Below are 25,384 nucleotides of genomic sequence, written 5' to 3' on the forward strand. Positions count from 1 at the left end.
TTATATCGAGAACGATGTGCAGTGACATGCCACAGCCATTTAAATTTTTTTTTAACTCCCCTGTCAGAAAAGCCTGCATGAACTGCTGGAAGGTCTTTACCAGTCTCACTGGATTGATTGTGTGTAACTCCAAAAAAAAAGTGCTTCTGGGAAGCGGCCGAGCACCCGGGTGGGTGCCTGGTCCTGCCCGCAGGAATCTCGCCCCGCTCCGAGCGCAGGGTGCGCATTCCCACGGGATCCCGGGCTGGCTGCCGGTGCGGGGAGCGCTGCCCTCACCCCCCCGGCCCGGCCGCATCCCCGCCCCTCCCCGCCCGTCGGACGGGCCCTTCCCTTCCCTCCGCTCCCGCTCCTCCGTCCCTCCCTCCACCTCCGTCCTCTCCGTCTCCTCCCGCACAGGTGGGACTCCTCTCCTGGCCGCCCCTGCCGCGATGCCGCCGCCGTGTCCCCGCGGGGCCCTGCCCGGGGCCTCCCTCCTCCTCCTCCTCCTCCTCCTCCTCCCGCTGCTCTGCGCGGCCCCCGGTGAGTGAGCGCGGCGTGCGGGATGCGGGACACAGGGAAAGCATCACCCGGCACGTCCTGGGGAGCGGCAAAAAGCCTTCCCCCGGCCTCCCGCGTGGGTGAGAGCCTTGGGACGCTGCAAATCTTGTGCAAGTTGGGCATCTTTTTAAAAAGGTGCTTGTTTGCCAGTGACTGAAGCACTTCGGAACAGCCGAGCACTTGTAGGTCTTCTGTTGGTGCTGCCCGTCTGGGGATCAGCCGGATGACTGCTTCGATGTGCTTTGGGGCAGGATGCCAGGCACAATTTTGGGGCAGCCTGATTGTTAGCACAGCCCTCACCCAGTGACCAGGGACTTCCAGCATTATCATGTTGCTCTGGGTGCTGGTACTGGCACCAGCTGCAGTCTTCTGATGGAAAATATAATAATTTACTTGGTGAAGAAGGCCATAATTGGGTTTCTCTTGCCAAGAGAGCTGGGGAGAGGATGCTGGAGTGTCAGAAGCTTCCCTGCAGTGTATATTGTGCTCAACTGTGGAAAGGGGAGCAAAGAGAGCAAGTTTCTCCTGGCAGAAACTTGTCTGCTTTGCCTGTTGAGCTGACACTATAACAAAAATACTTCTGGCAGTTGTTGAGAAATAATCTTTTGTTGTTGTTATTTCCTCCTTAGTAAATGTATGTGTTTTATTTGTCTAGATGTTTCAAGGGGCAATAAGCTTAAACTGATGCTTCAGAAACGAGAAGGTAAGTAAAGAGACAGCAAAGTGCTTTCCTTTGTTTTCCTCTGACTCGGTTGCTGTCAGCCGAAGCTGCTGATGAGCTGTCCCTGTACCCCCAGCTCCTAGACTGCCGACAGAGCAGGAAGCTGCAAGCACAGGGACACTCTCACCACGGGCCACACAAAAACCTCCTGCTCAGGCAGAGCCTGTGCCTGCGTGCCCGTTTGGGACGTTGGGCTGGAGGCTCTGCTTCCCACAGCTCCCTCTGAAATCTGGGGTTCCCAGCCTCAGGCAGCATGCCTGCCTTTAGCTCTGCACAGCGTGCAGCACCAACCTTTTCCAGTGTATGCATGGCAGACGTGGCATTTATCTGGTTTATTCTAGGAAGTCACAAACTCTTCCAAGGAATTATAATGCATGGAAATACTGCTGGCTCAGGCACAGAGAAGAAAATGCGCAAACCTGGATTGCCTATGATGCCTTGACTTGCTCTTTTTATCTTGGCCCTATGTGTGCTTCCTTTTTGGAAGACTGCTCTCTTACAGGAGAGATGATGGCCAAGGGCCCAGCAGTCAGAAGCATGGAATGGCTCACTGGTTGAGGGAAGGTGGTGGAAACTAAGCCAGCTGGGAACAAGCTGCACCATGGCAGATGAAACATCCCAGAAGTTTTGGCCAGCTCCCCTCAGCCTGCTCTATGGCTGAAGCAAAGAATTTACATCCCCACAGAGGGGACTCCTACTTTCTGCAAGGCTTTCTAATTTCTTACTGAGTTTTTTTTTCTGGCATCACTCCACACCTCTTACCAGCACTAAAATATAAATCCCACCCACCTCTCTTGTGTGCGGGTTCCTTGCATCACCATTCTGCAGTGCTTGTGTGCAGATAGGAATGACCTTCCTGCACCACAGCAGTGGCCACTTGTTTGTTCAGGTCCCCTGGGGAGAGGGACTGCCTGGGAAAGGCTCTTGGAGCATGCAGACAACATGGCTTAGAAAGGAAAATCTGCAAAATTGATGATGGAGGGAACATGCAGCCCCTTTAATTCCAGCCTTGCTCCCCTTCTCTGGTTGGTTTCTAAAGCGAGCAGGCCAAGTGCACAGAACTGCTTCCCTTGCTGGCAGCATCCCTTGTGCAAGGGCTCATTCATGGGACATTTGCTCAGCTATCCCTCTTCCCAGTAGTAACACCCAGTTCAAGCTCATGGTGAGTTATCAGTTTCCAGCTCATCATTGCAGGACAGCCTACTATTTCCCACTTACTGCAACACTCATCTATCACTTTTATCTCCAGAATCTCCTTCTCTCTGTAGTCCTTTTCCTTCCTCTGTGAGTCTGCCCAGCTCCTATTTCAGTGGTTTTCACATCTCCACTTGACGTCTCTGTCTACCCCAGCCTCTTCCCTCACGTCCTCCAAAATTCCCATGCACACCCGTGTTCCTGATTTCTCCCTCATTGTAATGAACCATCTGAAGCCAAGACTCCTCCTACTCCTACACACTTCTTGTTTCACAGCCAGATAACAGCCATGTTTTATCATTTCTGTGTGTGGCCTGAGGCTGGCCAGTCACAGAATCATAGAATTGCTAGATTGGAAAAGATCTCTAAGCTTAAGTTCAACCATTTACCCAGCACAGTCATGTTCACCACTAAACCATGTCCCTAAGTGCCACATCTATGTGTTTTTAGAACACTAGCAGGGATGGCAATTCCCACCACTTCCCTAGACAGCTCATTTGAAAGCTTGACCACTCTTTAAGTGAAGGAATTTTTCCTAACATCCAATCTAAACCTTCCCTGGCACAAATTGAGGCCATTTCTTCTCATCCTGTGTAGTCCTCTCATCCATGCCTTTGGGAGGTGCATCGATTTGTCCAGCAGCCACGGCAAGCTGCTCTTAGGCATGGAGCAAGCCAGATGGCATGTCTGTGTCTGGCAAGGTGAGGGCATTTCCATGCATCCCCCACACAGGGTGCTATGAAAACTTGATGGGCTTTTATTTTCAGGCATACAGGGCATTTAGTAGCACTCATTTAAATGCTACTTTTTTACACATCAGATTCAAAAATCCATCTTTTTATGGGTTTCTGCCTTCACTCTGTTAGCAGTGTTTCTCCAGCTTCCTCAGTCTTTTTATCTTCTTATCTTTATCCCAATTACTGCAACTCCAGCACTTACGGCCAGTCTCCTGTTCTCTCCTGAAAGCAAAACACATTATGTATATGCTCATTGAGTCTGGGTGTTTTTATTTAAGTTCTTCAGTATGCTGCTGTACTTGTGCTCAGAAATGCTTTTCGAGAGTCCAGGAGAACGAGGGTAGCTGAGAAATCCTATTACATTGGTGATTCCTGGGTTTATTACTGTTGCTCTGCTACAGGCACTGCACTGGCAAGCACAAAGGTAATGGCATGATGTGAGAATAATTTTCTTACTTGCTGCAAGCAGTATGCTTCAGGCTGACCAAAAATTTCCTGGCATGCCTTTTGTGGGGGGAATTAATTTCAGCCCCTGCTGCTGTGAAGCCTGAGGTGTCAGCAAAAGCAGCCAAGGAGTTCCTGAGCAGCCTGAGACGCCAGAGGCGCCAGCTGTGGGACAGAAGCCAGCCCGACGTGCAGCAGTGGTACCAGCAGTTCCTGTACCTGGGCTTCGATGAGCAGGTATGAAATGGAGAGCAGCATGGAGAGAAGGCGGCTTATAAAAAAAAGAGGGATAATAGACAGGGATAGAACAAAGGGGATTGGGTTTAAATGAAAAAAGAAGAGATTTAGATTAGATGTTAGGAAGAAATTCTTTACTGTGAGGCACAAGACCAGGATGCCCAGAGACGTGGTTGATGCCCCAGTCCTCTAAGCGTTGAAGGCCAAGTTGGATGGGGCTTTGAGCAACCTGGTCTAGTAGAAGGTGTCCCTGCCCAGATTTCTTCTCTTAAAGTGGCAAATGTCACACAGAAATATAAGCTCTGTTACTTGTTCGAGATCCTTGCATTATTACATTAAGATCCTGTATGGAGTTCCTGCCTGCTATCAAACTTAAGCTTAATAAATTGCAGCTGGACACATGAACATAGTTTGCTTTGTGAAATAGGTGGCCAGACTCGAAGCAATCACTCGCATTTCAGGAAAGTAATTTGTCAGCCTCAACCTAATCAGCTTCTAAGCATGCTGAGAAATCCAAACCAAGCTGGCTGTGATTGGCACTCCTCAGTGAAATGGCACTGACATTACGCACCCAACGCAGGCTTGTGCCTCCACAGCGTGGGCAGCTCCTGACCATCATGAACACTGGCAGCTGTGCCTCCACTCTACATGTGAAAGGAAAACCACTGGATAATGTTCAGCCAACCTCCCTTCAAGTGAGAAGGATACATTTTTTAAAAACAGTTTATTTGTAAAAACACTGGAGTGGAATCAAACTCTGCACAAAGCTCTACTAAATAGATGCTGGAATAGGGCAAATAAAGTGCATTTGGTTGCGGTCCCACATGCAGAATCATTTCTGCTTTTAATAAGAGGTAAAAATAGTTATAGATGTTGAATTCTTGGCTTCCATCAGCTGCATGAATATGTTTAATGAGATTGCATTGGCACAGGCAAGCTGGAATATATTTTGGACCTTCATGCTATGTGGATTGCTTGGAAGATGAATGCATTCATTTTCAAAGCTGCAACAATTAGAAAAATAATCCTTTGCTTGAGTTGAAAATAATGAAGGGTACTTTTTTCTAAATTCTCCTGGATATTCTGTGGATAAAAGTCATTTCTTAACAGCATGGCTATATCCCCCTTCACTAATAGGAATAGGAAAAATAGGAAAAGTGGTTTTATACATCAGAAACTGAAGACTGGGGGCAAATACCAAAAGTAACAAGGACAAACCATGCAGATAAAGTGAATTCTCCTCTGAGTTCCTGTATACATTTCAAAATCTGAAATGAGGCCTGTTGTGGGATACAATGAATCCACTTAGTAGCTTTTCTTGAGTATTAAGACACAGTTTTAACAATGAAATAACTGTTTGTTCCAGCAAAGGACTTGGTCCATACTTATCCATTGTGTATTTTGCAAAACTTTTTTTTTTCCCCAAACCTCAGCCAAAAATATTTCCAAAGAGTAATTCAGATGGAAAGGCTTTGGCTTGGCAAGTATTTGATATCCTTGCACACTATTTTTCCTCTGCTGTTGGGAGCAGAACTGAAGTGCTTATTGCATTTCCATAGCTGGAAGGCTGCACTGTACCTTCGTTTTCACCCGTGCAAGGTGGGAGTGAGAGATCATAGACAGAAAGCAAAAGCCTGTTGTACCCCAGTCAGGGACATTGTGACTAAAGGCACAGGACAAGGGAGAATGGAACCTTTAGATTTTTAATTGTAAAACACTGACATAATTCTGCAGTCCACCATTGACAAGGTAATATAAATGTTAAAGGTGCTTAGTTCATGTTTCAGGTGACAGCGCTCTCAGTTTCAGCACTTTGCAGTGGGCAGGGGATGTAGGGCTGGGTCCCAGGTGGGGCTAGGCAGGACAATTCCTGCACACAGGGTCCTGATAATCCCATAGAGAAGGTGAGTACAAGTCATAAAACCCCTTAGATCTAAAGATTTCCTTTATGACAATGTGCAAAGGATTATAATTTCTGAAAGAGGCTCTTGCACCACTTCTGTTCCATCTTATCACTGTAGTTTCAGGCTGGAAAACAAACGTTCTCTTTTTTTTCTGGCAGAAATTTGAAGATGACATCTCCTACTGGACAAACTTGGGGCGTGCCCGTAATGAGTACTATGGTGGGTACTACCAGCACCATTACGATGAGGATTCTCCCATTGGCCCACGAAACCCACACTCCTTCAGGCACGGAGCAGGCGTCAACTACGATGATTACTAATGCCATTTATCCTACTATAGCTGTGCCTGTAGGGCTGCACTGGGTGAGGCTGAGCCCTCCCTCAGCCAGAGTGACCCCGCTTTTTCTTCTATTCATGTCAAACAGCAAGAGTAAAGGAACAGCCAGACTTTGATGAAAGCAACATGACTTTTTAAAACTATCATTACTTAGTAGTACACTATATATGAAAAGTGTTAGAGAAATAAAGCTTTTTTGATAAAATAAACAGGTTGCCATTATTTAGTAGACTTCATAACAGCAAGTTTAATCCTAACTGTATTACTACAGATTCCTTTTTAAAGGGCTTTTTCATTTGCTGTCCTACAATCAATTGCAAAATTACATTGTATCATCTACTTTGGCATATATAATACATAATATAAGCCAGTACATTTAAGATGTGCCTGCCCATTCACATTCCTATTAACAAATAAACCAAATTATTCTTGGGAGAAAAGAAAAAAAGGATTCCTGTCAATTGAAGTGCTGCCTTGTTGCCTCCTCTGCCGTTGCCATACCTACAGAGTGCAGCCCTCCAAGCCTGACGAGGCACTCCTGCAGCTCCTGTTGGGTCAAGGACATAGATATTTACAAAAGCTAAATTCAGTGCAGAGGAGCTTGCCTACCTACAAAACCTGTGAAAGGATTCTCCAGGGAATGGGCTCAAGGCAGGAACTTGACTTCAGCAGTAATTGCTGAGGCGCAGAGCATCCAACTCGAGCGGCCCCAACCCCTCCCAGGCATGATAACCCAAAGGTTATCTTTGCTGAATACTCCCCTTTGTGTCCATTCCACTTAGTGTCAAGCTTTCAGCCTAGCTCAAAATAGGGAATAAAACAACAAAGTAAGCTATTTAAAATGAAGTTAGTGTCAGACAGCATCCAACACAATTCCCTGACATCATAATTTCCTACTGCAAAATTCCCTCTGCACCAATTCAGACTGGGACATGCACATTAGGCTGAGCATCAAAATATATCAGAGACTGGGTATCTGTTAGTGAAACACAGTGGATTAAAGGGGGATTTTTGGTGGTACCATGTACGTTAAGAATCCCAAAACATAACCCATTTTTGTATCACAGCAATATCAGCATAGGAAGGAGATTTCAGCTGTCAGGGGCTTCAGGAGGAGCTCAGCAGAGGAAAGCACTGCTGGCACTTGACAAATGTAGAGGACAGGGAAGGGGCAGGTGAGGAAGGCTGCCTCCTCCATGACTTCTGGAACTGAAGAATCAGGATAAAGAGATTAAATATGTTCTACCAACTATAGCAGTCAGAGAAGGCAGCATGGATGCTTTAGCAGTCTCTCATCTAAAGCTTACAGGAAATTTCCAAAGCATGGATCATGGCAACACCACTCTTTACACTTCACTTCTTTCTTTCATAACTCAGAGTGTATTTCCCAATCTTTTGCTGAAAACCCTTGTTTTGTGACGGACTGGTGTCTAGGAGATGCAGCCCAACACTATCCAGCTCCCTGCAGGAACACTTCCCAGGAGACAGCTCTTTGCTGAGAGAACCAAACTGAACAAACACAGTTACTTCTCTGCACACACGCATCCACGCTAGTCTAACATGCTCCAAACCCTCAGCCTTCCCTAGGCTTAATCTTGGCAGAATCCTTGCCAGTTTAATTGGCTTAAATTGGTGTGTTTCCTCACTACGAGAGCCTTTATTCCAAATATGGAATAATCACATTCTGAGTCAAGCACAGACTCTTTTGCACAGTTGGAAAACACCTATTCCTAGAAGAATATTTTCATTTTGTGTATTATCAAAAAAGTACGCTGAATTTGGCAACGTTTGAACCACACTGACAATTTCCATCATTTCCCAGAATTTACAACTGGGAACTCAGACCTGCTGAATAAGGAAGAATAAAAAAAGTGCTGTAAATAAAGACCATCCCTCCCTAGGCCTTTGTAAACTCTGTCCATTCCTGCAGGCTGACTCAGTCTAGTCATCTGTGCCTTTCAGGCTCACAACCAAGTCTACGGTCTCTGTCTTCTGAATTCTCCAAGAGAAAAAATAAAAAAAAAAAGGTCTTTTCCATTATATTGTGTTGCAGGGTTCAGGAGTGGGACAGAGTTAACTTTCCCTGTAAGAACATGTACGATACCATGTTCTAGATTTGTGACTAAACCAGTGTAGGCAGGACACAAATGTTTTTGCTTTTGGGTGAACAGTGCCTGCACAGCCTGTTTTTCACACTGTTCCCCAGCAGGCAGGCTAGGAGTGGGTGAGGGGCTGGGAGGGGACATGGGTGGGAGAGCTGACCCAAACATTTGGCCAATTCCAAATGATATAATGACTTGCTCAACACTAAAAGCTGGGAAGAAGACTAAGAGGGTGGGGGCTTTACCTTCCAGGGAAGCCATTCCTGAAAGATGGGGTGAGCACCAGTCTTGCTTAGGAGAGATGGTGAGTGGCCTTTGCATCACCTGGGTTTCCCACTTCTTTGCTTCACTCATTAAAGTACTCTTACCTCAGCCCTCAAGAGTAGTCATTCCTGAGTGTCTAATTCTCTCCTGTTGGGGCAGGGGGAGGGAGTGGCTGTGAGGGCACTTTGCTGCTGGCAGGGGTCACCCACCACAAGGCAATAGCTCTGAAGTGAAGGCACCATCCTTCTTGCAGAGGGGTGCACCTGCTTGCAGTGCACCAGTTGCAATGATGGAAAACAAGCAAGGATGAGCCATCAGGCTTGGGCAAAAGGAAGAAGACTACTGGGGAAAATATTTCATCAGATATGCATGGAGTACTTCAAAGTTTAATTTCCTTTGACTACTTCTGTCCCAAAACATAGACAGAACTGTGCACCTCCTCTCAGCACTTCCATTCTGCTATGCAGGCAGCACAGAGCCCTTCACGTCACCATCACCCTCAGCCATCCCAGCACTGACATCATGTAACATCTCCAGCAAGACAGAAGAGCAGCAATTGTTCATTGTGGCTCCCTACAGAGCAGGAACAGCTTGGCCATGCTCCAGTGCTTCATGTTTCAAAGCCTGATGCTGCAACATCCCCAGGTTTGCTGGTGTCAGCCAGGCAGATCCATCAGACTCACAGGGCAGTGCTGCCTCCTTTGCTGGTAACGCCTGCCAGCAAACCCTTCTGCCAAAGCATGGAAGCATTGCTGCTGTGTCCCCATAGCCACTCTCATACACTTCCCCAAGCCCAGACCGAGATCGTTCTCTCCAAATTCAGTGTCTTCAGCAGCAGCCTCTTTTTTTTTTTTTTTTTTTTTTCTTTCTTTTTTGGAGGGTGACAGGTCATCATTCCCTTTAAGTTCTTACTTGTGACACAAACTTGTTTGGGTTGGGGGATTGAGGACTGTTTCCCAGGTGGAAGATGTCACCTTCTGTGCTTAAAGCAGCTTTCTCTGCAGTGGGGTGGACAGAGCCCAGACTGCTGTGCATGGCCTGGACAGCACTTAAGGACACTGTTCCCTGTGGCTTTGTGCTTTGGACCTTCCAGCTGCTTCACCTGTGGTATGGACCACGGCATTCAGAGGATCCTGCTCCTTGCTGAAGAGCATGTCAGCATCTAGGGAAAACACTGCAAGAATAAACAAGCTGGTGCTTGTCCCAGGCTGTAAATGGCAACAAACCAAGATGTAGTAGGGTCCCTGTTCAGGCACCAACTTGCCACACCCATGCTCATGAATCAGATGCCGAGGCAGCGCAGCTGATCCCCGAGTGTCCCACAAGGAGTCTGCTTAGGGCAGAGCACGGATAGCTCTTGTGTCCTCGCTCAGCACCCGAGGCAGGTGTACACGCACACACACACAGGCAATCAGCAGGCAGTACTGGAGGCAAAGAAGTCAGATGGGCTCTTTGTGTAGAATTCCATAAGCAGGGTTTATTCTGAGCATAAAGGGATCCAGGGACAAAGAGCCCAGATTATGGAGGGTCCAGGGATTAAATACAGGGAGGAGTAGGGGCGGAAAAAGGGCCAGGGCCCAATGGGACAAGGATCCAGGGGAGGAGCGTAGGCAGGACCAGGATGCATAAACCAATGGGAGAACACAAAGGGAGGGGTTGGAATACAAGGCCAATGGGGTGTCAAGGAAAGGAGAACGTTCTGGAACTGGAACTATGTAAGGCAGAAAGAGGTGGAGGGCCAATGGGCCAACCATCAAAGGATAATCTGCATAACAAAGGGTAATCTACATAACAAGAAAGGAGGCCTAAGGGAAGTCACCCTAACCACGGAGGCACCTCTATACACTGACATCTGCCCACCAGGGTACTGCCGCTGTTTTAGGGCCTTGTGGCTCCTTGGTCAACTCAGTGGTAGCCTGGACCACTGCAACAGACAAAGACTTGTCAGATTTGCTATTATGAAACAAACGAGAGGACTGAGACAAGGAACAGAGAACCAAAATCTGGGTTTTTTGCAAGAAATAGTTAGTGTTATTTTAGCAAAGCCTCCCTGTTGCTACAGAGTTGCACTCAGGAGCCTCCTGCCATACAGAAGGAGCCCTGCTTTGCTTCAGAACTATTGCTGCTCTTCCTGGTAGCTCTAAGGAGTCAAGAGCTGCAAATAAGGCATTCTCTTTGGTCACCTGAAATCCCTGCACAGGGAAACGCTCACATCAGAGGAACTACGGCTTTGTGGCGGCTACATTCCCAGCAACTTCAGGGAAGGGATGTATGGTTGCTAGGGCTAGCAGTGTCGAGTATACAGTTCCCTTGCTGTTAACAAAGCATCTTCTTCCTGTGGACAAGTGGCCCCTGACCAGCCCCTAACAACCCTCAGGGACTTCCTGGCCTCAAGTAGCACTAAACTCAATACCAGTAAGGCTGGGGACTGGCTCAATCCATCAAACTAATCGAAGCCTCATTTTGTCCTCTGTAGCCTGTTCTCTAAGGCAATTATGCCTCTTTCAACTTTGAAACTCAATTCAAACCCTGACAAAAAGTGAAGTTTTTTTCCCAATATACTACATTTCTAAAAACTTATTGAAAAAAATAGATTAAGACAATTTAATACCCAGATGGCACTGAACTCACTGGCTACTAAACCCACCAGAGTCTGTACAGGTTAGGAGAAGCTACAAACACCTTAGACACAGAAACTATCAGATCATTACTTCCCCATATAGCAAAAAGATAGGCATGAGGCTTCTCTACACATTCATGGAATGACTTAAAATAAATTAGGTCTGCAAGCCCCTCTGTAGCTTGTCTGTAGACTAGCAATGTAACTGACAATACCCCTTAGCAGCCTACATAGAGAAATAAAGGAAAAGTACATCATGCACAAAAAAAAAAAAAAATCAAAAAAAAATCCAACTGTGGATCTCATGCTGTAGTAACCTCCAGAAGCAGGAGTGGTCCTCCTTGTGAGGATCAAAGAACACACAGCAGTGGGTGCCTTGCACACCTTTCCTTCTGGAAAGCTGGTCTCACTCACCAGCACCAAGCTGGCCAGTTCCCTCTGCTGCATTGTGTATTTCCCACTGAGAGGGAGGACTTGTACCTAACAGCAGCTGAGCTGCCCACTTGTACAGATCACTGTGAGAAAACAGGCACCTCAAGTTTGGTCATGTCAGTTTTACTGTGTCTGCCAGACCAGATGACAGCAGAAAATTCCAATTCTCAAGTTTTCGGGGGAGGGGGGGGGGAAGCATATCTCAGCTTCATACACTCCCAAATCCTCTATTTCCAAGCTTTCAGAGCTGTATTCTACCGTCCTCCATCAAAAGTGGCTCTTCTGGAGAGGCAGCAGCTCTTTCGTTCCCAATACACTTGATGCCTCTTTCTGCTGCTGAGATGTCTAACCCCAGATGGGAGCAGAGCCCCAACATGCAAAACTTCATCTGCCTTCTTGAAGACTCAGTTCAGACCAGACAAAACTTCAAAGTACCCCAGACTTTCAGTCTAAAGCACCAGCAGACTCTTGTTTTAACATGATTCATGCCTTTCGCATCAGCCCCAAGGCCAGTCACTGGCTTCAAAGCCCAAGGGCAACACCTGCCTCAGCTGCTATTGTTGGAAGACACTATTTAGAAAGAGTATGGGAGTTGACCCAGTAACCTCTGAAACAGTATATGAGGAAAGTAGCAAACCCACAGTCTCGTCCTTCGGGCCCAGTGGGAGGCATCACACACACCCACAGATGGGTTGTACTGGTACCAGCCACTTGGCTCTCTTCAATTTGCTCCTTTTATGAAGGAAGTCAGCCTGTGAAAAATTCTAAAGAGCTTTTAAATCCTTCTTGGTTGTATCTAAAGGTTCAGACTTCCTGGGAGATTATTTTTCTTGAACATACACATCTTGTGCTAGTTTGTAGCAGCACGCTTGTGCCTGTAACAAGTTCACATACTTAGTACTGAAGTCACTGGATTAAATAAAAAACAGCCCTGGAAGTAACACGGCAGCCAGAGCTCCCATTTACTCTCCAAGGTTGCACTGAATGTTGGACCAGGGTTGCACCTGTGTCTCATCTCCTCACAGTTTGGTGTTCAATGGCACAATTTGCACGAGGAATGAAATCTGAGGAGAAAGAGCATAATCCCCCAAATATAATCTCCACCTTAAGGGTTTTAAAGGTTAAAACCACCATGCTGGGAGCTGATTAACAGTTCTCTCCACAGAACTGCTAAAGAAGCCAGAGCTCCCATTTACTCTCCAAGGTTGCACTGAATGTTGGACCAGGGTTGCACCTGTGTCTCATCTCCTCACAGTTTGGTGTTCAATGGCACAATTTGCACGAGGAATGAAATCTGAGGAGAAAGAGCATAATCCCCCAAATATAATCTCCACCTTAAGGGTTTTAAAGGTTAAAACCACCATGCTGGGAGCTGATTAACAGTTCTCTCCACAGAACTGCTAAAGAAGTGGGCACTACTTTCACACATGTCCAGCTGTGGCTTCGAGTACAGGGAGAGGCTGTGCTTTGTGAGGGTTTCAGTAATGACAGGTTACAGGCACATTTGGAGCAGCACACCATGGTGTACTTTTCAGGCAATTTAGTATGGAATAAAGGCCCAGATCAAGTACCTAGAAAAAGGCTTCAAACAAAAAAAGCAGATCTCAAGCTGCTCGGCTGTGAAAAGATAGAGGTAATGTGTAATATCTGAATTCTACCTCTGAATCCAGACAGAAAAATGCACCCTGGCTCCCCATCTCAGCTGCATGGGAGACTTCCAATGGAACAAAACGTGCACTTGTGAGCAAGAAAAACCCATTTTGTCTTAAAAGAATCCCTGCAGCCCCACTCCAGGCAGGGCACTGCAATGAATGCAGCAACCCCACCATTGCTGGATTCACCAGGCACTTTACCAGACAGACTGGATGAGACTCCAAGCCATGCAAGCACCATGAGACTCTGGCAGACAGCTCAGACAAAGGGGCCTAAATGCCACACTGCTCTCAGGGTCTTCCCAAGGCTGGGCATAACATCACCACTACTGGTAACTCCCAATTTACCATCAACCTAAAGATACTCAAAGGCTAATAAAAACATCAAGCTTTAATGAGATAAAGTCAAGTCACTTTGCTTGATGAGATTTCGGATTTTCAATTTTGAGTGGCACTATACCAAAATACGTTTTAAAAACTAGGAGCATTATTAAAAATAAGGGGAATTGGAGGGGGCTTTTTGTTTGACTGGTTTGGTTGTGGGCTTTTTTGTTTTTTCCTAAGATGACAGGCACAGTTACCAAAGCTGAAAGCATTTACTGGAAATTTAGTAATTGCTTAAAATAGAAACACTTCCTCAGTGTTTCCTCAGGAAGGCTGAAGTTAGGCTCCATGGTTCAAAGAAAATATTACACTCCTGCATCACTATCAACTACCTGAATTAGAGTAAATGAGGATGGTTTTGTCCAATCTATTTCAACAGACATCCTGCAGCCCTTACTATACATCTGTTAAGAGACAAACAATGCAAGACCAAAGTTAGTAACTTTGAGTGGATTATTTACAGGCTGCTACTTTATAATTAATACACAAAAAATCCACAGATGTGCAAATCCAGAGAAATGCCCACAGTGAAACCTTGAAACTAGTAAACAGAAGTTTCAGTATTTTATTAAAATAGCATATTCAACCACTGTAACCAATAATACATTAACTTTATTCCCAGAGTACGCACAACACAGTAGTGATTCAAAATATCCTTATCCATGGCAATCAATGAAAATATCTCAAATTCAAGTGTACAACTAAAACTAAACCTTTGAAAAAATCTCTCCTTTAAAGAATACATAAAGCTCTCATACAGAATTCTTTTAAACTCTTCTATATGCAGATGTCAGTGTCTCTCACCTGACAATACCACTAGTTTTTTCTTATGCATAGTAGAACATCTCATATTTTATAGTACCCATTTTATAAATAAATTGGCATTTTCCATCCCGTTTGTGTTTATCATCAGCTTCACAAAGAAACCAGTAAATAAAACTGTCAAGGACAGTCACAACAAAATGATCTCACATCAAGATATAAAACTTGAAGATACTAAAAGATGCTTCTACTCTATTTTACATAAAAAGACAGATTTAAAAAGTGCAAGGCAAGATTTGCAGGGAAAGGGAATATTTATGTTATTTTTAGGCACATCCACTTCTTTAAAGCAAGCTTCAGAATGAAATTCCAGTTCGTTCTTCATGATACCTGTTTTAAAGTCTTTCTCTTGCAAAAAGAAAAAAAAATTAAAAAAAATTACATCCGTCAAATGTCAAGCAGGAAATTTCCTGTCCAACTAATAGTCTTCAGTTATGTCTTGTTCTTCCTTTTTTCATCCTTGCAGGTTTTGGTTTGGGAATATACTGATTGTTCGCTTGATACTCAAGTTCTTTACGGAAGTAATGAATTGCTTTATTCAAACCTTCTTCCAATGGGACCTGTTCCCAAAAGTGAGGAGAGAATTGTATCACTCTAGGTTCACATCAGGTTATTTCACAACAGTATCTTTTATAGAACAGTTATCACAAGGGAGCCAGGGAGTTCCAGTCTTAGCCAATCTAAGTATTAACAGCACCACATGCTGGTTACATCTCCTCACTGCTGATGCAGCTGCCCTTAAAACAGCACATACATTTTCTGACATAGTAAGTCAAAAAACCCAACAAATTTAAATCTCACACATGGTTATGATTAGTGTGTTTAGTATCAAAACAGACATGCATAATTCTACTTTCAATTCCTAATGCATTGAAAGAGACAAACACCCAGCATTTAAGCCCCTTCTGTTTGTAAGGATTAAAGATCCTCTTTTGCAGCATGGTATAAAGCTGGCATCCAGTATCTCATTTGATATTCTTAAATCCTCTACAAATAATTGTAACCCTACAAATTGCAGTGTTTAAATACAGGCATAGAATACAAAGACAGGAACAACAGAGGAGTTGTTTTCTCAGGAGCCATATGCTCTGACATGCTTGCTGACACCATCACCAGTATAGGAGATAAAAACAGCAGCACAGAAACTGTTGGCCTTGCTGTACCAACACTGTACTGCTACTTTGGAGCACGTTTTGTTACTGTCTGTGCCAAACACAGAAGGCCAGAAATACAAAAGTTAAACCTTTTATGTTTGCAACACTTTGCTATCACCCTTGTGCTGTCAGACATGGTCTATTAATATCAGATGCCCCTGTGAACCCTTTCAGAAGGGTCTGGATCCAATTTCTATTATGAGGCTTACATTTACTAGGTAGGTTCACATGTTTCCTGGAATGATTTTTGTCTGCAAATTTAAAAAAGGCTATAAACCACTGTGCTAGTTAGAATGGGGAGCTGGCAAAGAAAGCCACACCTTTTCCTGGGATTAGGCAGATCTTTCCTCTCCAAGCAAACCAACTCCTGTTGCCAGCTACAGGAGTAATGATTGCAGCAACACCAGCAAACCCATTAGCTATGGGCTTGGTAACGTAAGTAACTATGTGCCATATACTTCAAAGGATTTATCAGGCTTACAGAAAGGTAAAATCTCATAATATGCAAGTGAAAAACTTAAAATGTTAAAACTGCTCTGGAGAGGGCGTTAGGCAGATATTCCAGTAAGGGAAATTCTTGTTATTATGTGACTCTCCCTCAAGCCCCTTATGTTTCCTGGCGTTTTCTCACACAACAGTAATTCATCTGTACATACCACGGGTTCCCAGCCAAGCAGTAACTTGGCTTTTCTGATGTCAGGTTTTCGTTTTTGAGGGTCATCCTGTGCTTCTGAGAGAAACTGGATTTCACTCCCACTGCCTGTCAAACAATACACTGTGATTTATCATCTGCAATTCACTATGATTTCCATTTACATCTTTTCTGCCAACTGGAGCAGCAGGTCTTTCTGCAGCTCTCTGCTTCATAATTCAACCACTGAAATGCTTTGCACAGACACAGGAGCACTGCATGCAACAGCTGGGTGATCTACCTGTCCCACAGCAACAAGTGTTCACAAAGCATTTCACAAAGATTTCAGCAGGGACTCATAAAAATTAAGCTACGCTCATAGACCAGTCTATTAACCTTCTATGAGGAAATTACTGTTTCAGTAGCCAAGGGCAGAGAAGTGGGTATCACCTGCTTTGACTTCAGTGATGCTTTTGACACTGTCTTTGACACCCTCACTGAGTACTGGATGAGCAGTGAGGAGGACTGAAAACTGCACGGCCAGGCCCAGAGGGTGGTGATCAGTGAGAGACTGGTAACTGGTGCTATACCCCAAGGGTCAACACTGGATCAATACTGAACTGCTGATACACCAGAGTACTGTGCTGCCATCCTGACCTCGAGAATGGAGGCTGGAGAAAGGCCTCACAGGAACCTCATGAAATTGAACAAGTTCAAAGTCCTGAATCTGGGAAGGTACAGGCTGAGGACCAACCAGCTGGAACACAACTTGGCAGGAAAGGACTGGGGGTCCTGGTGGACACCAAGCTGAGTATGAACCAGTCATACATACTTGCCACAAAGAAGGCAAATGATATCCTGGGCTGTAGAAGTGCTGCCAGAGGACAAGGGAGATCAGCTTTCCCACTCACCAGCACTGATGAGATCCGTATCGAGGACTGGATCCAGTTCTAGGCTCCCCAGTACAAGAGAGACAGGGACATACAGAGAGAGCAACAAAAGGGCCATGGTGGTGATGAAGGGACTGGAGTATGAGGAGAGGCTTAAAGACCTGGGGCCCTTCAGCCTGGAGAAGAGAAGGCTATGGGGAATTTCATCCATGTGTACAAATACCAGATAGGGGGATTAAGAAGAGGGACCCAGGCTCTTTCCAGTAGTGCCCAGCGACAGGACCAGAGACAGTGGGCACAAACTGAAACACATATGGCCCAAGAGGATGTGGAGTCTCTACCCTTGGAGATACTTAAAAGCCATCTGGACATGGCCCCAGGCCACTGCTGGTTGTAGGTTGCCCTGCCTGAGCTGAGGGGTTGGACCAAGGAACCTCCAGAGGTCCTTTCCAACCTCAACCATTCCATGATTGTCTGCACTTCGGCATTACAAAAGGGCTTCAGTTTCTCTTTGCCCCTAATCTCCATTGTGATTTAAATAACCAAGCACTTGCCTTTCCTCAGAATAATACAAAGAAAGGGGCCAATTCTTCTAGCCAAATCTAGCAAATAGTTTACATGTCATTTTAGAACTAAACCACCTCCCTGGATGGACTGGAACACATCAAGTTGTTTGTGAACAGACAGAGGTGACAATTACTCTGTGTGTCTGATGGGTTTGGTGCTGTGATTTTTTCATTTCCTTCCCTGATCTGTGGATTCACAAACATTTTCCAGAGGGAACAGTCTTTTATTAGGAACACCACATGCATCAGCTTCTGTGTTGTATGTTTGAACTCATCTTTTTTAGATCTGTCAGAAGCACTTCTGGAATGTACAGACTAAAAGCTCTCCGCTAATGGCAGCAGGATGTTTCATCTCATTAGGGTGCCACACTAGAAGACTAAGCACAACCATTTGCTTCCATTTTTGAGAGCTCTGATTTGCTACAGGCATCAGAGCAAGAATGAAGAGGAAGCCACAGTGTTTTGTTCTCAGGTGCTGTCAACCCTTTCAAGAATCACTGTTAGAAACAGTGAAAAGAACAGATAAAGACTGTTGCCACAGCATGAGGTTTTTCATGGTAGTTGAAGGACCACAGCCTGCACAACTGTGAAGAACCACCTTCCTGAAGTATCCCTATTGCAGCTAAGATACTATGCAGGACATTTGCATTCACATGTTTTACATTTCATTTATGTATTGTCCTTATGCCAAAACAAACCTAAAAAATTGCCTAAACATTATACAAATTAATGGGTATAGATTGCACAGATACACAGAAAATTTATTCATTCTACTCTTCATGCAACAGTTTACAGACAATTGAGAGCATTTGGATTATCTTATTAATATTTAATGATACGATTAAATGCCTTTGATAAAATTATTAAGAAATCCAAAGACTAATTAAATTATCCACATATTACACACACTAATCAAGTAATAATTATCTAACGACAATAAGTACTTCATAAACTTTACAAAGAATTACTAATCATACTCACCAACAAGTTTTTTAATTAACTGGGCAAACTCTAGGATAGTGTGTTCTTCTGGGTTTCCCTACAAACATAAGAGATGCTCATTTCAATAATGATTAAACACCTTACAACATGCTAGACAAGAGATGGTTCCAACAGGGACATGTTAAACTCTGAAAAAGCTAAGCATAAAGATTTATTCTACTTAGTTGAAAAAAGAAAAACAACTTTGACAAGCTCCTTACTCATTAGAGAATTTGTCTTTCATTATATTTGCTTTGGTAATTCAGTGTATGTAGGGAGGTGTCGTCATCCTCCAAAAAAGTCAGTCTGTAAAGAGTTGGCAATCACAGTAAAGGCCTATGTCACTGAGCAGCCCACACAGCCACATCAGCTGGAAATCTGGATTCAAGGACTGTGCCCAGTTGAGGACAGATATCATGAAGAAGTATGGTAAGTTCTTGGTTCATGCAAAGTTAGGAAACCAAACTCATTTATCTGCAAACAACTGCTTCTACATTTACTACAGCTTACATATCAGTACATAAGGGCTACTTGCTTTCCTATACAATATTCCTTTTCTTTTTTTTTAACCAACCTGCAAATAATCTCCTGATCAACATTTCAGAATAAAATGCTGAACACTTTCTGCTAGCATTAGCTCACCTTCATCAGACTCAATTCCCTCCATCCCTAGCTTTCCTCGTTTCAAAACTCTTCTTTATCACATCTCATTTGACCTAAAGCTGAGCACTTAAGATACATATAGATTTAAATACTGAATTTTCTGAAGACAAAGCATGTGATAGAGTTTAACATTATTAGCCTTTGGATAGAAACACTGAAATTAACTCATGGCCACAGGAGAAAAGGAAAATTAGTGAACAACTGCCCTGCAGAGTTGAGTATCTAATTTGGCAAAAGCTGGCATACTCAAGAAATTACTTGGGATATGCATTCTTTTTCTGTTCTTAAATTCACTGCTAAGAGTAACCTGACAACAAACAGGATGGAACAAAAATCTTACTAGACAAGTTAAGTTTGAAGCATTTTAAACAATATTAGAGAACTATACCATAAAATACTATCACATTTTCCTCTAATCCAGAGTAGTATGAAACGATTTCTAATTATCTAGAGCTAAGTATTCCTTCAGTGCTTTTTTCCCACTAAAATCAGTCTTCAGTCATTTTCTTGGTGCGTTTTGCATGTGTCCCCCACACATTTTTTTCCTTCGTATTCTAATTACATACATCTTCTTGCTAAAACAAATTAAAAACTCCAGCAGATTTATCCTGTTCTTGGAACTGGAAGATCTCAACACCTAGGGGCTTAGTCTACTTATTTATAAAGAGAGTACATAGGAGAATACGTTCTTCATAATAGAAAGACCTTTTTTGTTCCATTTATTTTTTCTAGAAATCAGTATCAGTGACAAGGAGGAAAACAGAGGTGATGTTGACCAGTGCACAGTAACTCAGTAAAGCGGAGCACTCATACTCACCAAGTTGACAGGACTGCTGACATTGCTGTTCATCAATGCCACCAACCCGTTCACAAGATCACTGTAAAAGAAGGAAGAACAGATTGATGCAATTTCCACTTCTCTGTAAAAAGTATTCTTGTCTAAAAAGACAGCGGACTCCTAAGAGCTCCAGTAAAGCAGACCAGGCAGCTGTGGAATGGTGAAACCAGATTTCAATGGGCACATGTTTTCTTGAGTGCTTGTATTAAAAAATGATTAATATTTCCTCTTCTCTCCAGCATCCAAGCATATTTGGAGGCTGATTTCCAATGCATTTCGAACAGAATAGAGCAAGTTGTAATACAGAGGGACAAAACACTACCACCTGCTTTGCAGCCTGTTGTTTGAATTCGTCTTCTTGTTTTCAAAAAGTCTTAAACTAAGTTTGTTAAAAACAGTATTTTGGTGTTACTTTCCCCCAGCAATATAACCCAAAGTTATTTTGGATTATTAGCCACAAACTAAGCACCTTGGCCCTTGACACAGAAATCCAGATCCTTTTCATTATGATTATAATTGGGAAAGGAATCAGTAAGACCTGATGGGGTTTCTTCAACATCTACTACCACTGATACTACTTTCAGCAGAGGGAAAGAACATTTCCAAGCAAAGAATGATTAAAATAACCCAGAAGTCCATCATGGGTTTTCTTAGCTTTTTTCTTGTGCATAGTTTGCACACCAACCACAGCAGTCCCAAAGACACGAGGTGGCAGCATTGCATTAAAATGCAAGGAGTGACGAACTGCTCAGCTCTAAAAACTCATCTGTTACTTGCCATTTCTGGAAGGGAAGAGCACGTTAGTATCTCAAGTAAAATTCTAAACCAATTAATGTTTTTCTTCTTGGTACTTTTAAAAACTTCTGTGTCTCCCTTCTGAAAGTAAAGTTGGCTCCTAAGAGCTCCAGTGAAGAAGATCAGGCAGCTGAGAAATGCTGAAATCAGATTTCAATGGGTGTATGTTTTTTTGAGAGTTTGTATTAAAAAATGATTAAAAAAAGTAAAGCAAATGCACATACATACAAAGCTGACCAGGCTAACAGAACCATGAAGTAAATTATCAGCCAGTACAAACAAGCCTTACCTGACATACTGGAAAGCTCTTGTCTGAGTTCCAGGTCCATAGACCTAAAATCGTATGAAAAATAGGAAAGTTAATAAATACAGAAGTCCTCTCTACCCTAATTATCTTTTCTTTACCTTTCTAGAAAAGTGGCCCAAGGAGAAACACTTGAGACACAAGCTCAATGTTACAGGAATGGAAAAAATTGTGCTTGCAGAGCCTTTGGCAAAGTATCAGTTCTTTGAAGGTCATCTTCCTCTTGGGTCTGTCTCCAGTAAACATATCCCTAGACATTTTGTTAACTAGAATTCTGCATGAAGGAAACATTCTCAGGGGTGTAGGACAGAGTGATGCTTTATCCTCTCCTGGAACACTGAAAGAAAGTGCAGCCTGCACTCAGCCAGGAAAGAGTGCCAAATATTTAAAGCAAACTTCAGGCTACTAAGATGTGGTTACGATGAGCAATTTTGATTTGCTCATTAACAACAGCCAGCTTCAAAGAGAGCACTAAATGTTAGTGGTCTCTAAGAAAATTGTCAAGAGAAACAGCACTGTGTTTAAAGCAATCAGGACAGAAAAAAACCAAAACCACGTGGCTCTAAATATTACTATCTAGGAAAATGGAAAGCAGAGTAACTTCTAGATTATATGACTCCTAAAGTCACCTGTACAGATTTGTATCAAAACCGTTGAGGGGAAAAAAAGTGTCCGCAGGTAACATGCTGATACTTTGGAGCAAGTTGCTGAAGTTCAAACAGACATTAATTTATACTTAAAATGTACAGAATGGTATTTGATACCATTACATTTTTCACAGTTTAACTGAGTGCAGTACTGAAGTCTCTAGAACATGAATACTTATATTCTGAAAGCTATGAGCAGGTACATTTAAGTGGTGAAAACAGTTTAACTGGGGACACACACATCTTATCAACCTGCTACAACAAAAAGGCTTTTGGAAGGACAGATAGAAAGCATGCTTGTTTTCCTTGAGGACAGAAAGGACAGTACAATTGGTACACAGGCCATCTGTTACTTGGTAAGCCTTGTGCTCTCTGAGGCTGATTCAGAGCCCAAAAGAATTCACATTTCAGTACGCATTTGCTAAGATCAGGGGTCTAAGAGTTTACCCAAAAACTGATTTGGAGAGGAATGCACCAGGAGCACACTGACAGCCTGATGAACTCCCAAACAAACAGGAAGCAGATTTATGTATTTATATAGAGCTTCCTGCATTTAGCTTTACTTTTAGCTTGTGGGATAAGTTTTACAGAACTAAGTATTTGTACATGATTTTTGCAGAGTCACCCATGTGGTTATCTTTCCCACATACAAGCAATAGCTGGAAAGTACAATATCGTTTCCGTATCTCAATTTTTCTTTAAAAAAAAAAAAAAAAAAAAAAAAAATCATCTTTCTTTTACAGTAACAAAACAACAATTGTCATGTTTCCATAGGCCACAATTTCTACAAATCAGTGACACGGGTCTCTCAAGAGATTATTTACTCCTTTTGAATAAGTACTCTGAACTGAGAGACTGAAGACAGAGTTTCTAAAGAGATCACACGCTTGGTATTCCTGTCAGCCAAATTCTGTGATGATACAGGAGTTAATTTTTTGTAGGTCTCAGCCACTGCTCATTGCTGATAATTCATTTTATTTGACCTGGTCAGCTAAAGAACTCTCCCCTTCTTTTCTCAGATTCAGTAATTTTCAACATCAGACAGTTATTCCCTACAGAACAGTGATGTTGGGCAAAACACTTTATTTTAACCCCTATTACAATTACATTCTTGCTAGATTTTAGACAGCATGCCAATTACAGAAATAAAATAAGAGCTTCCAGTGTTGCCTCCCACAGAAGAACACAGACTCCAGACCCCTCTTATTGATGCTCTAAAATATCCCATGGATTGTATGTTTTAAAATAAGGTAAGTCCTTCATATTTTGTAAGGCTTCACAAAACTTCCAGTTAGTGTTCTCCCTCTGTTCTTATAAAAGATTACAGCACTACTGCCAATAAAAGTTGAGAAACTATGCATGAAATAAAAAACATTTGACAGGCCAAATATGGCAATAGCTTGCTATATGCACTGGGGACCAAACCTAAAAAATGGAAATACCTTCTGATCCTCTATAAGCCAGTAAATTTTCTAAACAGCATTCAGAGGCTCAGACTTTATGCCCAAGGATCCTATCCTGGGAACATTGACACTGACTAATCAGCACATGGCTGATAACTCATATTTCGATACAAGCAAGGCCTACAAGGATCCAAAGTGTCAAACCAAGAAGCTCCACCTTCTCGTTTGCTACTATTTGTTTAGTCTCTTCCAATAAGCAAGTCTGGGGAGACACCTGGGTAAGAAAATTAAACTCTTTCTGCAGGAATTTAAGTTCCCTTTTTTTTTATGTGTTGACAGGAAAAAAGCACTGACCCACATGGCTGCGTTGTCTATGTAGTGCTGAAGGGACTCCTATCAGGGACTAGGCAAGCTGGGCTCGTTCAGTCAGCTACCCAAGACTAAGCCCCGAGATCTGTACTCTTAATGCTGATTTATATGGCAGCCTAAATGTCATATGCCCCAGTAAACACTGGCCAGTAAGTTACAGTCAGCATCACACAATAGCTACCATACATCGAGCACTAACAGTGATTTCTACAAAAGCAGTAAATCTCTGGGGGGAAAAAAGAAATCTTTAGGAGAGGTGGCAAACACAGCATGACTGCAGGCTTGTTACTCTGAAATAACCACAAGCCTAAACCAGAAATTTAGCAAAGGCTATGAACAGAGTAGCCAAATTCGTAACTGATGACATTAAAAAATAGTAACAAATTGCCTAAGTGACCAATCATTGTTAAATTGCAAGCAAGTAAGCAAATGCTGACCTCCAGAGAAGACCAGTCTTTCAAGAATTATCAGTGTACTTAAGTCAGGTGATGTGCATTGCTTTGCAGAACATACATAATTTGAACTCCTTAAATTTTCTTTCTTTGTAAAGAGTTCTCGATTTCAGTCTGACAGTAGGGTAGTATCTACCACCAAAGTTTTGCAGGGGGTAGCCATACTTTAACACACTATTTTAAAAATATTAAAGTTAGAAGAGATCTATCACAGGACACCAAGCTTCATCATGCTTGGGTGCAACTTATTCCCTGACCTAAACTCTTCGATGCTCTGTCCAGTTTCAGATTTTGGTCTGCAAGAATTACAGTAGTGGGCGTTGCCATAAAACTTTAATTCTTTTTCTCCTTGGATTGTCTGCTGCTTCTTACAGAAATCCCTGACTGAACTCTGGATTTTGCTTATATCTCCAATACAAAGAATGCTGAAATGCTTGTGCAGATTGCAACTGATACCCTTGTTTCTTTCTGTGAAAGAAAGATCAACCCCATCAACAGAGCACATCTTCCCATATGTTATTCCATACATTTACGTTTGGTATACTGGAACACTACATTTTGAAGAGGGGAACATCAATATTTTCTAAAATCTATCCTCATCTGCAACACGTGAGGAGAGGATATGAAGATGAATGGCTCTTCATATCACCAGGAGGTCATCACTTACTGTTAGTGGTTCTCCCTGGAGAGCTTGTAGGATAAAATTACTGACAACTCTTCCATCATTCATATGCATTCGAGGACCAAAGGTATTGAATATTCTGGCAACCCTCACTTCAACTCCTTCCTGTAGCCAAAGAAAAAAGAATCGTTACTTTCTTAATAAAAGTGTCTTTATCCCTAAAAGTGTAAACTCTCCCCTGTCCAAGTGCTTTTTAAGAATCTCTCTTTCAGCTTTAAAATGCATCGTTTCTAATAATGAAACACTTCAAATCTCTCCTCAGCCCTCCCGAAAAATGTAGTGCATACACCAAAGTAATTTATACTAGTTCTCAGTATTTGTAATGCAAATCTAAATTAGTGCTAGAACAGCTCATGATTTTGGCACATGAATTTTCTTCCACAAAGAACTTCAAGATTTTTCAGTAATATCCTTCCAATAACATCTTATTTCACCTGGGACTTAACTACTTTTTTTGCACATAGGCAAAGTCTCACAATCACCAGATATAGTACCAAGGTAGCATTTCCATAGATCACAAACGTCCATAGTTTAGAAAAGCTTAACATGTCAGAGAAGTATCTTTTACAAAAGCCATAAAGTAGTTTTGTAACCACAGCCACAATGTTTTCTAGTGTCCTTA

The 25,384-nt window shown here is 42.9% G+C and overlaps 2 protein-coding genes across 3 annotated transcripts in view; one reads left to right on the forward strand and one right to left on the reverse strand.

The window, feature by feature from the left end:
• Positions 1-428: 428 nt before the first annotated feature.
• Positions 429-6,094, forward strand: ECRG4 (ECRG4 augurin precursor; the record flags this gene model as incomplete). Its single annotated transcript, XM_082279508.1, has 4 exons — positions 429-519; positions 1,193-1,240; positions 3,719-3,870; positions 5,933-6,094. The coding sequence occupies 4 exons, from the start codon at positions 429-431 to the stop codon at positions 6,092-6,094; spliced, it is 453 nt and encodes a 150-aa protein (XP_082135634.1).
• An 8,065-nt stretch (positions 6,095-14,159) lies between these two features.
• The window catches only part of UXS1 (UDP-glucuronate decarboxylase 1), a 57,508-nt gene continuing 46,283 nt past the window's right edge, over positions 14,160-25,384 (reverse strand). For both annotated transcript variants that reach the window (XM_082278439.1, XM_082278440.1), the window contains 6 exons: positions 24,748-24,867; positions 21,195-21,238; positions 20,090-20,150; positions 18,610-18,667; positions 16,198-16,301; positions 14,160-14,947 (listed from right to left, as the gene is read on the reverse strand). In XM_082278439.1, the coding sequence (XP_082134565.1) occupies positions 14,816-14,947; positions 16,198-16,301; positions 18,610-18,667; positions 20,090-20,150; positions 21,195-21,238; positions 24,748-24,867 (519 nt within the window). In that variant the 3' untranslated portion in view covers positions 14,160-14,815. The remainder of the gene's footprint in view (positions 14,948-16,197; positions 16,302-18,609; positions 18,668-20,089; positions 20,151-21,194; positions 21,239-24,747; positions 24,868-25,384) is intronic.

This window comes from Coloeus monedula (genome assembly GCF_965178545.1).
Source record: "Coloeus monedula genome assembly, chromosome: 3".
In the NCBI taxonomy this organism is placed as follows: Eukaryota; Metazoa; Chordata; class Aves; order Passeriformes; family Corvidae; genus Coloeus; species Coloeus monedula.